Genomic DNA, 18,838 nt, shown 5'->3' with positions numbered 1-18,838 from the left:
AAAGTGATGAGTTAAATTAACAAAAAAAGAACAAAAAAAAAGCAAGCACAATAAAAAGAAAAATAAAAAAGAGCTTTCTTGTTTTTAATTAGTTTTTATAATTAAAAATATCACAATCTAAAACAAATAAACTGTTTTTACTGAAGATTAAGTGTCAAATTTGAGAGATTAATGCAATTTGCTAAAGTAGAACCTAAGCCTGATGCACCTTCATCACCAATTTAATTTCGACTTTTTAAATATTGAAGAAAAAATATATCATTAAATAGTTAATTAGAAGGAAAAAATGAAGTAAAAATATGAAATAATAAGATAGATTAATTAAGAATAAAAGCAAAAGTTGAAAATAAAGTGATGAGTTAAATTAACAAAAAATGAACAAAAAAAAGCAAGCACAATAAAAAGAAAAATAAAAAAGAGCTTTCTTGTTTTTAATTAGTTTTTATAATTAAAAATATCACAATCCAAAACAAATAAACTGTTTTTACCTAAGATTAAGTGTCAAATTTGAGAGATTAATGCAATTTGCTAAAGCAGAACCTAAGCCTGATGCACCTTCATCACCAATTTAATTTCGACTTTTTAAATATTGAAGAAAAAATATATCATTAAATAGTTAATTAGAAGGAAAAAATGAAGTAAAAATATGAAATAATAAGATAGATTAATTAAGAATAAAATCAAAAGTTGAAAATAAAGTGATGAGTTAAATTAACAAAAAAAGAACAAAAAAAAAAGCAAGCACAATAAAAAGAAAAATAAAAAAGAGCTTTCTTGTTTTTAATTAGTTTTTATAATTAAAAATATCACAATCCAAAACAAATAAACTGTTTTTACTTAAAGTAAAGTGTCAAATTTGAGAGATTAATGCAATTTGCTAAAGCAGAACCTAAGCCTGATGCACCCTTTGCACCAATTTAATTTCCACTTTTTAAATATTGAAGAAAAAATATATCATTAAATAGTTAATTAGAAGGAAAAAATGAAGAAAAAATATGAAATAATAAGATAGATTAATTAAGAATAAAAGCAAAAGTTGAAAATAAAGTGATGAGTTAAATTAACAAAAAATGAACAAAAAAAAGCAAGCACAATAAAAAGAAAAATAAAAAAGAGCTTTCTTGTTTTTAATTAGTTTTTATAATTAAAAATATCACAATCCAAAACAAATAAACTGTTTTTACTGAAGATTAAGTGTCAAATTTGAGAGATTAATGCAATTTGCTAAAGCAGAACCTAAGCCTGATGCACCTTCATCACCAATTTATTTTTTCTGAGTGCATGTTACATGTGCGAGTAAATTCCATTCCATTCCATCACCAATTTAATTGTAACTTTTTAAATATTGAAGAAAAAATATATCATTAAATAGTTAATTAAAAGAAAAAATGAAGAAAAAATATGAAATAATAAAATTAATTAATAATTAGTAAAATTAACAAAGAATGAAAAAAAAAGATATCACAATAAAAATAAAAAGGAAAATGAATCAAATAAATTAATAGAGTTTAATGTTTTAAATTAACATTTATTATTAAAATATTACAATCCAAAAGAAATAAACTGCTTTTATTAAGTGCATGTTATAATAGCAAAAAATAAAGAAAAAATATCAAATAATAAAAAATGAATAATAAATAATTAAAAATTGAAATGAAAATTAAGTTAAGATAGCTAAATAATATTTATTTTAATAAAAATCAATAAGTAATCAAGAATGATAATTTCTATAATAAAAATTATTTATTTAAATAAATTGAAAGTTAAATATTTAAAAATATGAATAATAATAAAAATAATAATCATAAATAAAATATACTTGAGATGAATATGGAGAACCTCGTGAGATAAAAGTGAAGAGTTTATAAACTTTTTTTATAAAAGAACATAAATTTAAATGATATTAATAAAAAAATAAATAATTACTTCTTCCAAATTATAATATCTTTTAATCTATTATATCATTTATTTTTTTTCAAAAATATTGAATAGAAAATTATGGATTTTAATTAATTAATAATAAATGGATAAAAATAATAAATAAAATATAATAATTAATTAATTATCAAATATTAATTTATAAATTTGGTTTTATGAAGAGATATCAAAGAAAAATTAATTTAACATTCATTATTTAATCTTAATATTTGTATTAAAAAGTTATACTTAAAAATATATATAGTAGGAATTATAGATGAACAGTTAGTCATATTCGAAAAAATTCTAGTAATTAATACATTTTTTTAAAAAGGCTAAAATAAATTAAAAATTTAATTGAAAAATCATAAAGATTAATAAATATTATATATTAAATTCTATTATAAAATTATTTATTTTTATAAAAATAATATTCAAACACATCAGCCATTCAAAAAAATAGTGATCTCAAATCACTAAATTTTTTAATGGCTTTTGGCTATAATTAAAGAGTTTTTAAAAAATAATATATTTTTTATCAATAAATTTAAACATGATATGAAGTTAAATAAAAATGAAGTAAAAAGACTTTAGGTATTATTATGTTTTATTTTAAATAGTAAAATTTAAAATAAAATAGAATTTTTAAATTATAAATGAAAAATTAAATTAGACATTATTTTTTTGTTAAATAAATACTAAGTATTTTGTATTTAGATTTCTTTTAAAATTATTTTTAAAAAGCATTGAAAATGTATCTACTTCATATTTTTTAATTAGGGAATGTTTAATAAGGTTTTAATTCAAGAACTTTATCAAAACATTTAATGGCTTCTTTTTCTTAGCCTTATTATTTTAGAATTTATCCTTTGAGTTAAAAGGCATCAGCAAGTAATTCATTGTATTTCACAGCCATCTCACAATTATATAACGCTTATTCTTTATAACCTAATAAATTTTAAACAAAAGCTAAAATATAATAGTCAACTCCTTGCTCAATTTTTGCATTCAATGCTTTATCACATATGCTTTTTATTTCTGAGGTTATTTTAATTTCTGATTCAGAGATATCAAGCAGTTAATAAACCTTAGCAAAATCATTATTTGCTTATAGAGCCAACTTATTAAAGTATTCTGCTTCTTATAAGTTTCCATTTTAGCCATAAATGATTCCTAAGTTGTAAATAGCGTCACTAGATTTAGAATTTGACTAAAAAGATTTCTGAAAGTATTTAATAGCCTTTTCTGCCATACCTTTTTAATGGTAAATAATTCCTTAATTAAAATTAGCCTAATCATAGTTTGGATCAATTTATAAAGCCATTTAATTATATTTTATTGCTTATTCTAGTTATCCCAAATTATAGTAAATGCTACCTAAATTAAGTAAAATTGTTACACTATTAGGTTCTATTTTAAGTAATTTTTCATATAAATCCCTTGTCTTATCTAATAAATCCCCTTTTAATATATAAAATAAATAAATAAATTAGGCTAAAAGAAAAAATATTAAAATATTATTTAAAACTTTGATAATTTAAAATTCTAATTCATGTTAAAAATATTTAAACTATAAAAATAGCTAAAGTATTCATTATATAATTTATATATTGGTTATGTACTTTTGCCTTTAAAGATTATTTAGTTCATGTATGTAATTCCTAAATGTTCCAAAGCATTTAAATTATCATCTTCAGGGTTTATCTCAAAATAAGATTCATAATTTTATTATGCCTCATCAAAACGGCCTTATTAAAGATGCAAATACCCTAAATAGTGATAACAAATTTAAGCACCAGGATCTAGTTATAAAGCATATTATAATTATTATTAAGCTTCTTAATAATTTCCTAAGTTAATATTAATTAGACCTAAATTAGCTAAAGTTCTAGCTGATTCTGGATTTATTTTCAAAGCAGTTTCGAAGTGTTTTAATGATTCTTCTAAATTGTCCATTTGAAAGTAAATGTCACCTATTTTATCATGTAGTAAATACTATTAGGGTTAAATTTCAATAGTTTTCTTTAAATATTTTATGGCTTCTTCCATCATACCTAATTACTAATAAGCCTCTCCTAAATTATAATAAATGCTAAAAGGCGCATCATTTTAGGGATAAATTTTTAAACATGTCTCTAAGCAATTTATACAATCTTAATAATTATTTTCACTTCTGTATATAGTTGCTAAATTGAAATGCGCGTTAATATTTTAAGGATTTACTTCTAGACATTTTTAAAATAGTTATTTTGCATTTCCATACATTTATTTATCAAGATAAGCAAGTCCAAGTCCATTATATGATTAATGAATACTTGGATCGCTTTCTATAGCTTACTTATAACAAAATATTCTCTGATCGATAGTTACGCATTTATCATATAGAATTCCTAAATTTGAAAGTGTAATAGCTGATTTAGGATTGAGCTCTAAAGACTTTTAGAAGTATTATTCAGACTCTTTGATCATATTTTATTCAGAGCAGATAATTCCTAGACCGCAATATGCTCTTGCAGATTAAGGATTTATTTCCAATGCACTATAAAAGCTATTTTTAGCGTTTTCAAACTATCCCATTTCCAAATAAACATTTCCTAATTCTTCGTATGTTTAGTAAGATTAAGGATTAGTTTACAAAATCTTAACAAAAGCCTGCTCCTTTTATTTCAATTTCATATTAGGATTAGCATTTTATTGACTGAACCTAAATTTTGGAGTTAAATTTTGCAGATGTCTTCTCTAATAATACTGAATACACTTAGAAATTTATTTTTTTTAAATTATTTGATTTATTTAAGTGAAATCTTAGAATTATTTTGAGCAAAAACTATTAAAGTTTAAATTTACATTAAGCAAAATATTCTTTTATGTTTAAAACATAAATTTTTGAAGATTGTATAGTTTCATTTTATAGTATTTCTTTATAATTCTTTTTTATTTATTATAAGATTTGTTAGTAATCAAATTCTTTAAGAACTAAATTTTTGAAATACATTTTTAACCTCGCTTTAATTATTATTGATAAATAAAAGTAATTGATGATTTTTTCTTAAATTAAAAAATCAAGAACTTCAAAAAATTATAATATCTAGACTAAAAATAAATATTTCCTCATTAGAAAAGTTATTCTCATTTAAAAATTAATAAAATTTAACCATTTTTTTATATTTTAAAACTCTCTATGTAACTAAATTTAGTCCAATCATAAGCTAAATAAGTTTTTATTTTGTAAAAAAAATTTTCTGATAATGATTAGAAATCAAATTAATTTATTATTTAGTTCTACCTACCTAATCAAGCGTTACAGTTGAAATAAAAAATCATAAATTTCTGTATATTTTGTTAAATTGTTAAATATGAATTTTTAAATTAGTTTTAAGTATTGGTATAGTAAATTACTTTCAATTTAAATGCTTAGAAAGTAATGTTGGTATTGTAAAATTCTTTAAAATTATATTGTGCATATTAAATAGGTTTTTTGAAAAAAATGCTAATTATAGTAAAAAGTAATTAAAAAATTACTTCAAGTAAACTATTTGGATAAATATAAATTGATACTTCAAAAATAGAAAATTCTAATTATTGATTTTAAAGTTCGAAAAAACAAACAATCAATTTTTAAAAAAAGATATTTTAAAAAGTAGGAAAACATTTAGGGGAAAGTGATAAAAAACTTTCATAAATATTCGTTTAATCTATCAATCTATTTTAGCCCTTTATAAATATATTTCTGATAAAAAGCTAAATTTCAAGCAATTTTTTTATTGTTAAGGGGGGGGGGGGGGGGGGCTTAAAAAAAGTTTCCCTAAAAAAAATCGTAACTTATTGGTCGCTCCCTATTAATTACCATTATTAAAACATCATATAAAAAGGCTCCGCCTGTATCATGTATGTAATTTAATAAGATATAATAAGCGACTATTAATTATTAAAAATTTTATCATTTTTGATGTAAACCAAGTGCTGGCTTAGAGGAATAACTTTATTTAAGAAAATTCAACTTAAAAATTTCATTTATTTAATAAACTATTTATTAACTTATAAAAAATATTATATCAATAAATATAAAAATAATCATTAATCTATCTATCTCTCTATCTATTTATATATATATTCATACATTAATATATAACAAGTATATACTTAATAATAATCCAACTAATATATAGGGATATTAAATATATATATGTATTATCTATATTTGATAGCTTTTATAATTTTATTATTCATGTAATTTAGATAAGAATAATATTTATTTAAAGTTTTCTATTATAAAAAATCTGTTTATTTATTTACCTATCTATATTATAGATTAAATGATCTATTACTAAATATTTAAAAAAATAAATAAATATTATTTTGTATTATTCAATTATTTTTATATTTATTTACTCTTCCTATTTTCAGATTTTGTTTATCATCATTTTAAATATATATTAAATTAAACTAATCTAATTAATTTAAAACACTTGCTCATTAATTTTAATTCTTCTGGTTAATCGATTTAGTTATACCTTATAACAAAAATTAAATGCAAATTATAAATCAAATTTAAATACAATAAAATATTTAAATTAAAATTTATATTTTAAATCATTAAATTAAAAAATAAACTGAATAAAAAAGAAAAATAAATAAATAAAATAAAAAAGTGATCTTTTAGATTAAAAATATCACAATCCAAAATAAATAAACTGTTTTTACATTATATTAAGCATTAAGTTTGAGAGACGAGTGAGTTTTACTATATCAGAACTTAAGTCTGATGCACCCTTTTAACCAATTTAATTGCTACTATTAAAATATTTAAGATAAAGTCAAAATTAAATTGTTGATTAGAAGGAAAAAACCATAAAAACTAAACTGTTTGTACATAAGTTAAAGATACAAATCTGAGAGATTAGTACACTTTCTAATTCCAGAACCTAAGCCTGATGCACCTTCATCACTTATAGAATTTCGACTTTTTAAATATAGAAGAAAAAATATACAAATGTATTTAGTTAGTTAGTTAGTTAGTATGAAGGAAAAAATATTAAGAAATAAGAAATAAAAATGAATTAGATAAAAAGCTAATAATTAAAAATATTAAAAAATGTTTTATGTTTTAAATTCATTTTTATTATAAAAAATATCACAATCCATAACAAATGAATTTTTTTTACTAGAGATTAAGTTATAATCTTTTGAGATTATTGCACTTTCCTAAACCAGAGCCTAAGCCCAACGCACCTTCATTACCAATATTGTTTTCGCTTTTTTAATATATATTGTAAATAAAATGAATAATTAATAAGCTAGTTGGTAAGAATAAAATAATTAGTTAGTTAGTTAGTTAGTTAGTTAGTTAGTTAGTTAGTTAGTTAGTTAGTTAGTAAGAAAAAATATGATTAGTTAGTTATTTAGTAATAGAATATATGAAAAAGTATAAAATAAATAATAAGAATTTAAATAGTAGATTAATAATGAAAGCACTCAAATATTGGAAATAAAAAAATGAGTTAAATTAATAAATAAAATAAAACCTAATAAATAAAAAATTCAGAGAGATTTATTGTTTGAAATTTATTTTTATATTAAAAATAGCACAATCTAAAATAAAAAGACTTTTTACTCAAGTTGAAGTATCAAATTTGAGAGGTTAGTGCACTTTCCTAAAGCCAATCCTAAGCATGATACACCTATTGCACCAATTTAATTTTCACTTTTTAAATATTGAAGAAAAAATGTAAAATTAAAAAGCTATTTAGAAGGAAAAAATAAAAAAAATGAAATAATAAGAAATGAGTTGGTTGGCTAATAATGAAATAAAAATTTGAAATAGAAAATATGAACTAAATTAACAAAGAAAAATAAAAAAAACAAAAGCAGAATAAAATAGAAAAATCATCCAAATAAAAATATTTAAATAAATTATTAAAGTTTTTTTATTTTAAATTGATTTTTATATTAAAAGTTATAACAAATAAACTGTTTTACTTCAGAATAAGTGTCAAATTTGAGAGACTAGTGCAGTTTGCTAAATCAGAACCTAAACCTGATGCACCTTGATCACCAATTTAATTACTTTTTAAATGTTAAAGATAAAGTAAAAATAAATTAACTATAAAAATATGGAATTAAATAAAGGAGTTTTATTGTTTTAAATTCATTTTTATATTAAAAGATTTCACAATCCAAAACAAATAACTGCTTTTACGTGAATTCAAGTGTCAAATTTGAGAGATTAGTGCACTTTCCTAAAGCAGAACCTAAGCTTGATGCTCCTTCATCACTAATTTAGCTTCCTCTTTACATATATAGAAGAAAAATATATAAGTAATTAATTAATTAATTAGTTAAAAAAGTGAAGACAAAATATGAAATAAAAATAACTAATTTTAACAATGAAAGCAAAAGTTGAAAATGAAAAAATAAATGAGTTAAGTTAATAAAGTCAGAAATAAGAAAAAAAAGAACAAACAAAATTAAAAAATAAGCCAAAAAATTAATTAGCTAAATAATAAATAAACCAAAAGAGTTTGTTTCATTGTTTTAATTTTATTTTTATATTAAAAGATATCACAATCCATAGTAAAAAAACTGTTTTTACGAGAGATAAAGTTTTAAATTTGAGAGATTAGTGCATTTTTCTAAAGCCAATCCTAAGCCTAATGCCCCTTCATTACCAATTTTATTTCCACTTTTAAATAAGAAAAAATATTTAATAACTTTATTAATTAGAAGGAAAAAATTTTTTTAATATTTAAGAAATGGATTAAAAATCTGCAAAAACAAAATTTGAAATGAAAAAATATATTAAATTACTAAAGAAAGAAAGAAAGAAAGAAAAGAAAAGAAAAGAAAAGAAAAGACAAACAAAATAAAAGTTGATATATATTTTTATATGAAAAAAGAAGCTAATAAATAAATTATAAAAATTTTATTGTTTTAAATTGATTTTTATATTAAAAGTCATCATAATCCATAATAAATAAAAGGTATTTACTAAAGTTCAAGCACCAAATTTGAGAGATTAATGCATTTTGCTAAACCAGAAACTAAGCCTTATAGACCTTAAGCACGAATTATATTGACTCTTATTTAATATTGAAGAAAATTTATATAATAAATTAGTTTTTTAGAGGGGAAAAATGATGAAAAAATATATAATAATAAGGAAAATAAATGAGCTAAATAAAGAAAAAGAAAAAAAGTACAAATACAATAAAAAATAATTCAAATAAATGAAAAGAGTTTTGTTATTAAAAATTCATTTTTATATATTTATCGCAATCCAAAACAATTAATTAACCTATTTTTACCTAAGATCCAGTGTTAAATTTGAGATATTAGTGCATTTTTCTAAAACAGAACCTAAACCTGATACACTGTCATCATTAATTTAATTTTCACTTTTTAAATATTTTAAATCATAAGAAAGAAATAAAATTAAAATATAAAAAATATGAAATAAAAACTTAAAAAATAAGTAAACAAAAAATTTTTATTGTTTTAAATTGATAATTATATTTTTATCACAATCCATAACAAATAAACTGTTTTTACGTATGATCAAGTGCCAAATTTGACAGATTTAAAAAAAACATAAAATATTCAGAAATGAATAAATTAATAATAAAAGAAAATGGTTTAAATAAAACAATGAATTAAATAATAAAAGAAAGAAAGAAAAAATATTTCAAATAAATAAATTAAATGAGTTTTATTGTTTCAGTTCATTTTAATATTAAAAGATCATAATCCAAAATAATTAAAATGTCTGTATTTATTTACTAAAGGCAAAGTTTCAAATTTGATAGATTAGTGCATTTTCCTAAACCTGAACCTAAGCCTGATGCACCAATTTCGCCAATCAAATTTCCCCTTTTTAAATTTTGAAGAAAAAATATATAGTTAATTAGCTAGTTTGAATGAAAAAATGAAGAAAAAATATCAAATAGTAAAAAATGAGTTAATTAATAATCATAACAATAGGTGAGATTGAAAAATGAGTTAAATTAACAGAGAAAATAACAAAAACATAAGCAGAAGAAAAATAAATCAAAATAAAAAGCTAATTAATTAATAAATAAATTAAAACAATCCAAAATAAATAAACTGAATTTACTAAAGATCAAGTTCCAAGTTTGAGAGATGAGAAAATTTTTCTAAAGCAATACCTATTCCTGATGAACCCTTGTCGCTAATAAAATTTTCACTATTTAAATATTTAAGTTAAAATATAAAATTAAATAGTTAGATAGATAGATAGATAGATAGATTGAAGGTAAAATGAAGAAAAAATATTAAGTAACAAGAAATGAATTAATTAAATTATAACGAAAATAAAAGTTTGAAATGAAAAATGAGTTAAATTAGCATAGAAAGATAAAATGAAGTAAGTAGAATAAAAAGATAATTTATTTAAATAAAAAACTAACAAGTAAATTAATTAAAAAATAAAAGCCTTTCCTTGTTTTAGATTAATTTTTATATTAAAATCTAAAACAATCCTAAACAAATAAACTGTTTTTACGAAAGATCAAGTGTCAAAGTTGAGAGATTAGTGCACTTTCCTAAACCAGAAACTAAGCCTGATGCGCCTCTATCACCAATTTTATTGAGCCTATTTTAAATGGTGAAGAAAATATTCAATGCTAATTAATTAGTTAGTTAGAATGAAAAAGAGAAGAAGAAAAAAGAAATGATTAGAAATTAATTATTAATGATAACAAAAGTTAAAAATTAAAAATGAGAGAAAAAGATATCAACAAAATAAAAAAGAAAAGTAAATAAATTAAATAAAAGTAATAAATTTAATGATATTTGTTGTTTTAAATTCATTTTTATATAAATAAAAAACCTGTTTATACTTTAATTCAAGTTTCAAATTTGAGAGATTAGTGCACTATCCTATAGCAGAACCTAAGGCTGATGCGCCTTCTTCTTTAATTTAATTCTTACTTTTTAAAAATTGAAGAAAAAATTTTAATTAATAATTTGATTTGAAGGAAAAATTGAAGAAAAAATATGAAATAAAATAAAAAAAATTCATTAATTAATAAATAAATAATTAAAGCAAAAGTTGAAAATGAAAAAGGTATTAAATTAACAAAGAAATAATAAAAACAATAGCAGAATAAACAAATACCCAATATGAATAAAATTATTTTACCTAAGTTAAAGTGTCAAATTTGAGAGTTTAGTACACTTTCCTAGACCTTAACCTAAGCCCGATGCACCTTAATCACCAATTTAGTCCGACCTTTTTAAATATTGAAGAAAAAATAAAGAGTTAATCAGAAATAGGAAAAAATGAAAAAAATTCCTGAAATAATAATAAATGAATTAATAATGAAAGCAAAATTAAAAAAAAAAATCAGTTAATTTTTAATAAAGATAGCAAAAAAAAAATATATATACAAAATAATAAATATGTCAAATAAAAAGCTAAACATAAATAAACTAAAGGAATTTTATTATTTTAAATAACTTTTATATGAAATCCCAAAACAAATAGCTGTATTTACCAAAGTGAAAGTGTCAAATTAGAGAGATTAGTGCACTCAACTAAAGCAAAACCTAAGCCTGATGCACCTTTATCACCAAATTAATTGACACTTTTTAAATATTGAAGAAAAAATTATATAATTTATTAGGCAATGAGAAGGTAAAAATATAGAATAAATATGGTATAATAAGAAATCAGTAAATTGATAACGTAAGCAAAATTTCAAAAAAGGAGTAATTAGTGAAACTAACAAAAAAAGAAGAAGAAAAAAAAGCAAAACAAAAAAATAAATCAATAAAAAGCTAATAAATAATTAAATTAAAATGGTTTTGCTATTTTAATGTATTTTTATGTAAAAAAATATCACAATCCAAAACAAATAAACTATTTTTACTCAAGATTAATTATCAAATTAGAGAGATTAGTGCACTTTCCTAAACCAGAAACTAAGCTTACTGCCCCAACTGCACCAATTTTATTTCCACTATTTATATTTTGAAGATAAAAAATAAAATTAATTAGTTAGTTAGTTAGTTAGTTAGTTAGTTAGTTAGTTAGAAGGAAGAAATTAAGAAAAATTTAAAATAATAATAAATTAAAGCAAAACTTGAAAATGAAAAAATGAGTTAAATTAAGAAAGAAACAAAAAAATGCAAGTAAAATAAAAAAAATAAACCAAATAAAAAGCTAGCAAAGTAAATATATTAAAATAGTTTTATTGCTTTAAATTCATTTTTATATCACGACTCATAACCAAAAAACTGTTTTTACCAGGCAATAAGTGTTAAATTTGAGAGATTAATGCACTTTCCTAAAGCAGAACCTAAGTCTGATGCACCTTCATCATTCATATATTTGTAACTTTTTAAATATTTAATTAAGGTAAATAAATATTTATATAAAACTAATTAGTTATTTAGATGGAAAAAATGAAAAAAATAAATATTCTAAATAATAAGAAAAGAAATAATTAATTTATTATGAAAGTAAAAGTTGAAAATGAAATATAGTTAAAATAATTAAAAAATATTTGTATTAAAACAAATGAATAAATAAATAAAAATTAGGATTTCTATGAGAAAAATAATAATATAAATAAGTTGAAAACTAAATATTGAAAAAAAGATTAATAATACTAATATATTAAATATACCTTTGATTGATCTGAAGAACCTAATGAGACTAAAGTGAAGAGTTTTTAAACTTTTTTATTAAAAAAAGTAAATTTAAATAATCATATTATAAATGTTAATAATTACTTCTTCTAGGTCTTAGAAATCTTTTTTCTATTATATCATTTATTTATTTATTTTATTTTCTTTCAAAAGTATGTATGGAAAAGCAAATTATGTAAATTTAATTAATTCCAAATATTATCAAAAATTAATTTGATTTCAAATTAATAAAAAAATTAATGTAACATTATTGTTATTCTTGAATAATTATTTATTTATTTATCTTGTAGGAAATAAATATTTAGTAGAATAATTAATATTATTTTAAAATAATAAAAAAGGTATTGAAATAATTAGGTTTCAAACAAAAGATTCTTTATCACCAAAAAATTTTCCCAAAAAAAAGGAAAACATCCAAATGAGATAATTTTTGAATGACTTCTTGCTATATTTGATCATTTTTGGAGAAACCGAGGTTTGTTTAAGAGGAATTAGTTAATTGAAGTAAATTTAATTTTTAAATTTTTTTATTTTTTATAAATAATTTATTTACTTCCAATAATATGAAAATATTTATAAATATAAAATAAATAATAAAATCTATCTATCTATTAATATTTTAGGTTGAATAAACTTTTTCAAAATATTATATAATTAAATATATAATATTATTCAAACATTTAATATTTATTTATTCATCCTTTTTTCTCCAGTTATTTATCAGTAGAATCCTCTGTTAAAGACAAGTAATCTTTTTAATTTAAGACACTTGCTTATTACTTTCAATTTTTATTATATATTAATTGAACTAAAGATTTATAATAAATTAGTGTAAATTTTAAATTTATATCAAAATAGAATAAACTTTTAAATTAAAAATTATTTCTTAAATTAATAAATAAAATACATTTGTGGAATAAAAAAGATAAAAAAATATATCAAATCAAAGCTATCAAAAAAAATTTAAAGAACTTTTTTGTTTTAATTTCATTTTTATAGTTTAAAATATCACAATCCAAAACAATTAAATTATTTTTACTCAAGGTAAAGTGTCAAATTTAAGAGATTAATGCAATTTGATAAAGCAGAAACTAAGCCTAATGCACCTTCATCACCAATTTCATTTTCACTTTTTAAATATTGAAGAAAAAATATATCATTAAATAATTAATTAGAAGGAAAAAATGAAGAAAAAATATGAAATAGTAAGATTAATTAATTAATTAATAATAAAAGCAAAAGCTGAAAGTAAAATGATGAGTTAAATTAACAAAGAAAAAACAAAAAAAAGCAAGCACAATAAAAAGAAAAAGAAAATAGAGCTTTATTGTTTTTAATTAGTTTTTATAATTAAAAATATCACAATCTAAAACAAATAAACTGTTTTTACAGAAGGTTAAGCTTCAAATTTGAGAGATTAATGCAATTTGCTAAACCGGAACCTAAGTCTGATGAACCAATTGCACCAATTTTATTATTACTTTTTAAATATTGATGAAAAAATATATCATTAAATAGTTAATTAGAAGGAAAAAATGAAGAAAAAATATGAAATAATAAGATAGTTTAATAAATAATAAAAGTAAAAGTAGAAAATAAAATGATGAATTAAATTAACAAAGAAATAACAAAAAAAAGCAAGCACAATCAAAAAAAAAGAAAAAAGAGCTTTATTGCTTTTAATTAGTTTTTATAATTAAAAATATCACAATCCAAAACAAATAAACTGTTTTTACTTAAGGTCAAGTGTCAAATTTGAGAGATTAATGCAATTTGCTAAAGCAGAACCTAAGTCTGATGCTTTTTCATCATGAATATTATTTCCACTTTTTAAATTTTGAAGTAAAAATATATCATTAAAAAGTTAATTAGAAGAAAAAAATGAAGAAAAAATATGAAATAATAAGATTAATTAATTAATAGTAAAAGCAAAAGTTGAAAATAAAATGATGAGTTAAATTAGCAAACAAATAAAATAAAAAAAGCAAGCACAATAAAAAAAAAAAAGAAAAAAGAGCTTTATTGTTATTAATTAGTTTTTATCATTAAAAATATCACAAAATAAACTATTTTTACCCAAGTTTAAGTGTCAAATTTGACAGATTAATGCAATTTGCTAAAGCAGAAACTAAGCCTGATACATCTTCATAACCAAGTTCATTTCCACTTTTTAAATATTGAAGAAAAAATATATCATTAAATAGTTAATTAGAAGAAAAAATATGAAATAATAAGAGTAATTAATTAATAATAAAAGCAAAAATAGAAAATAAAATGATGAGTTAAATTAACAAAGAAATAACAAAAAAAAAGCAAGCACAATAAAAAGAAAAAGAAAAAAGAGCTTTATTGTTTTTAATTAGTTTTTATAATTAAAAATATATCACAATCCAAAACAAATAAACAGTTTTTACTGAAGGCCAAGTGTCAAATTTGAGAGATTAATGCAATTTGCTAAAGTAGAACCTAGGCATGATGGACCTTCATCACCAATTTAATTGTAACTTTTTAAATATTGAAGAAAAAATATATCATTAAATAGTTAATTAGAAGGAAAAATGAAGAAATAATATGAAATAATAAGATTAATTAATTAATAATAAAATCAAAAGTTGAAAATAAAATGATGAGTTAAATTAACAAAGAAATAACAAAAAAAAAAGCAAGCACAATAAAAAAAATAGAAAAAGAAAAAAGAGCTTTATTGTTATTAATTAGTTTTTAAAATTAAAAATATCACAATCAAAAACAAATAAACTGTTTTTACCTAAGATTAAGTTTCAAATTTGAGAGATTAATGCAATTTGCTAAACTGGAACCTAAGCCTGATGCACCCATTGCACCAATTTAATTGTAACTTTTTAAATTTTGAAGAAAAAATATATAATTAAATAGTTAATTAGAAGGGAAAATGAAGAAAAAATATGAAATAATAAGATAGATTAATTAACAATAAAAGCAAAAGTTGAAAATAAAATGATGAGTTAAATTAACAAAGAAAGAACAAAAAAAAGCAGGCACAATAAAAAGAAAAAGAAAAAGAAAAAAGAGCTTTATTGTTTTAAATTAGTTTTTATAATTAAAAATATATCACAATCCAAAACAAATAAACTATTTTTACCGAAGCTTAAGTGTCAAATTTGAGAGATTAATGCAATTTGTTAAAGCAGAACCTAAGCATGATGCACCTTCATCACCAATTTAATTGGAACTTTTTAATTATTGAAGAAAAAATATATAATTAAATAGTTAATTAGAAGGAAAAAGTGAAGAAAAAATATGAAACAATAAGATAGATTAATTAATAATAAAAGCAAAAGTTGAAAATAAAATCATGAGTTAAATTAACAAACAAAAAACAAAAAAAAGAAGCACAATAAAAAAAAAAAAAAGAAAAAGCTCTATTGTTTTAAATTAGTTTTTATAATTAAAAATATATCACAATCCAAAACAAATAAACTATTTTTACTTAAGATCAAGTGTCAAACTTGAGAGATTAATGCAATTTGCTAAACCGGAACCAAAGTATGATGCACCCATTGCACCAATTTAATTGTAACTTTTTAAATTTTGATGAAAAAATATATCATTAAATAGTTATTTAGAAGGAAAAAAAAAATAAAGAAATATTATGAAATAATAAGAGTAATTAATTAATAATAAAGGCTAAAGTTGAAAATAAAATGATGAGTTAAATTAACTTTTAATTAGTTTTTATAATTAAAAATATATCACAATCAAAAACAAATAAACTATTTTTACCGAAGATTAAGTGCCAAATTTGAGAGATTAATGCCATTTGCTAAAGCAGAACCTAAGCCTAATGCACCTTCATCACCAATTTCATTAAATCTTTTTAAATATTGAAGAAATAATATATCATTAAATAGTTAATTAGAAGGAAAAAGTGAAGAAAAAATATGAAACAATAAGAACGATTAATTAATAATAAAAGCAAAAGTTAAAAATAAAATGATGAGTTAAATTAACAAAGAAAAAACAAAAAAAAAGCAAGCACAATAAAAAGAAAAAAAAAAAGAGCTTTATTGTTTTTAATTAGTTTTTATAATTAAAAATATCATAATCCAAAACAAATAAACTGTTTTTACAGAAGGACAAGTGTCAAATTTGAGAGATTAATGCAATTTGCTAAAGTAGAACCTAAGCCTGATGCACCTTCATCACCAATTTAATTGGAACTTTTTAAATATTGAAGAAAAAATATATCATTAAATAGTTAATTAGAAGGAAAAAGTGAAGAAAAATATGAAACAATGAGATTGATTAATTAATTAATTAATTAATAATAAAAGCAAAAGTCGAAAATAAAATGATGAATTAAATTAAAAAAGAAATAATTAAAAAATAGCAAGCACAATAAAAAGAAAAAGAAAAAGAGCTTTATTGTTATTAATTAGTTTTTATAATTAAAAATATCACATTCAAAACAAATAAACTGTTTTTACCTAAGATTAAGTGTCAAACTTGAGAGATTAATGCAATTTGCTAAACCGGAACCTAATTCTGATGCACCCATTGCACCAATTTAATTGTAACTTTTTAAATTTTGAAGAAAAAATATATCATTAAATAATTAATTAAAAGTAAAAATGAAGAAAAAATATGAAATAATAAGAGTAATTAATTAATAAAAAAATCAAAATTTGAAAATAAAATGATGAGTTAAATTAACTAAGAAAGAACAAAAAAAAGCAAGCACAATAAAAAAAGAAAAAAAAAAGAGCTTTATAATTTTAAATTAGTTTATATAATTAAAAATATTTCACAATCCAAAACAAATAAACTATTTTTACCTAAGGTCAAGTGTCAAATTTGAGAGATTAATGCAATTTGCTAAAGCAGAACCTAAGCCTAATGCACCCATTGCACCAATTTAATTTTGACTTTTTAAATATTGAAGAAAAAATATATCATTAAATATTAATTAGAAGGAAAAAGTGAAAGAAAAAATATGAAACAATAAGATAGATTAATTAATAATAATAAAAGCAAAAGTCGAAAATAAAATGATGAATTAAATTAACAAAGAAATAATTAAAAAAATAGCAAGCACAATAAAAAGAAAAAGAAAAAAGAGCTTTATTGTTTTTAATTAGTTTTTATAATTAAAAATATATCACAATCAACAAATAAACTATTTTTACTAAAGGCAAAGTGTCAAATTTGAGAGATTAATGCAATTTTTTAAAGCAGAACCTAAGCCTGATGCACTCTCATCACCAATTTTATTGGAACTTTTTAATTATTGAAGAAAAAATATATCATTAAATAGTTAATTAGAAGGAAAAAGTGAAGACAAAATATGAAACAATAAGATAGATTAATTAATAAAAGTAAAAGTCGAAAACAAAATGATGAGTTAAATTAACAAAGAAAGAACAAAAAAAAGCAAGCACAATAAAAAGAAAGAAAAAAAGAGCTTTATTATTTTTAAATTAGTTTTTATAATTAAAAATATATCACAATCCAAAACAAATAAACTATTTTTACTTAAGATCAAGTGTCAAATTTGAGAGATTAATGCAATTTGCTAAAGCAGAACCTAAGCCTGATGCACCCATTGCACCAATTTAATTTAGACTTTTTAAATATTGAAGAAAAAAAAAATATCATTAAATAGTTAATTAGAAGCAAAGAATATGAAATAATAAGATTAATTAATAATTAGTAAAATTAACAAAAAATGAAGAAAAAAAAAGATATCATTATAAAAAGAAAAAGGAAAATAAAAAAAAAGAGCTTTACTGTTTTAAATTAACATTTATTATTAAAATATTACAATCCAAAACAAATAAACTGCTTTTATTAAGTGCAAGTTATAATAGCAAAAAATAAAGAAAAATATCAAATAATTAAAATGAATAATGAATAATTAAAAATTGAAATGAAAATTAAGTTAGCATAGCTAAATAATTTTTGTTTTAATAAAAATCAAAAATAATCATTCATGATAATTTCTATTATAAAAATTATTTATTTAAATAAATTGAAAGTTAAATATTTTAAAAATATTAATAAATAATAAAAATAACATTAATTAATAAAATATACCTCAGATTAATATAGAGAAAATCATGAGATAAAAGTGAAGAGTTTATAAACTTTTTTTATTAATAAATATAAATTTAAATGATATTAAAAAAAAATAAATAATTACTTCTTCTAATCTGTAAAAATATTTAATCTATTATATCATTTATTTTTTTTTTCAAAAATATTGAATAGCAAATTA

The 18,838-nt window shown here is 19.8% G+C and overlaps 3 protein-coding genes across 3 annotated transcripts; all 3 read right to left on the bottom strand. All coding sequences in view use genetic code 6, as the record gives it.

The window, feature by feature from the left end:
• Positions 1-124: 124 nt before the first annotated feature.
• On the bottom strand, positions 125-1,965 carry TTHERM_000856770 (oxalate/formate antiporter protein; the record flags this gene model as incomplete). Its single annotated transcript, XM_012797347.1, has 6 exons — positions 125-231; positions 489-578; positions 838-927; positions 1,185-1,334; positions 1,820-1,869; positions 1,927-1,965. Coding segments are annotated over 6 exons (526 nt in total), but the record flags the coding sequence as incomplete, so codon positions are not given.
• A 715-nt stretch (positions 1,966-2,680) lies between these two features.
• On the bottom strand, positions 2,681-4,593 carry TTHERM_00856770 (tetratricopeptide repeat protein; the record flags this gene model as incomplete). The annotated part of the gene is made up of 2 exons (XM_001014539.2): positions 2,681-3,378; positions 3,540-4,593. 2 exons carry the CDS (start codon positions 4,591-4,593, stop codon positions 2,681-2,683), a joined length of 1,752 nt encoding a protein of 583 aa, XP_001014539.2.
• A 2,073-nt stretch (positions 4,594-6,666) lies between these two features.
• Positions 6,667-18,167, bottom strand: TTHERM_000856769 (transmembrane protein, putative; the record flags this gene model as incomplete). Its single annotated transcript, XM_012797346.1, has 30 exons — positions 6,667-6,880; positions 7,083-7,172; positions 7,532-7,621; positions 7,897-7,983; positions 8,117-8,206; positions 8,510-8,599; positions 8,906-8,995; positions 9,222-9,311; positions 9,694-9,783; positions 10,028-10,117; positions 10,436-10,525; positions 10,773-10,862; positions 11,075-11,164; positions 11,430-11,519; positions 11,805-11,894; positions 12,182-12,271; positions 13,625-13,714; positions 13,976-14,065; positions 14,322-14,411; positions 14,662-14,751; positions 15,000-15,089; positions 15,353-15,442; positions 15,707-15,796; positions 16,055-16,144; positions 16,348-16,437; positions 16,695-16,784; positions 17,052-17,141; positions 17,400-17,489; positions 17,751-17,840; positions 18,097-18,167. The coding sequence occupies 30 exons, from the start codon at positions 18,165-18,167 to the stop codon at positions 6,667-6,669; spliced, it is 2,802 nt and encodes a 933-aa protein (XP_012652800.1).
• Between the last annotated feature and the right edge of the window lie 671 nt (positions 18,168-18,838).

The sequence above is a fragment of the Tetrahymena thermophila genome (assembly GCF_000189635.1).
Source record: "Tetrahymena thermophila SB210 genomic scaffold scf_8254663, whole genome shotgun sequence".
Taxonomy (NCBI): domain Eukaryota; phylum Ciliophora; class Oligohymenophorea; order Hymenostomatida; family Tetrahymenidae; genus Tetrahymena; species Tetrahymena thermophila.
The sequence above is the reverse complement of the archived record's forward strand: the minus strand, read 5'-3'. Positions and strand labels throughout refer to the sequence as shown.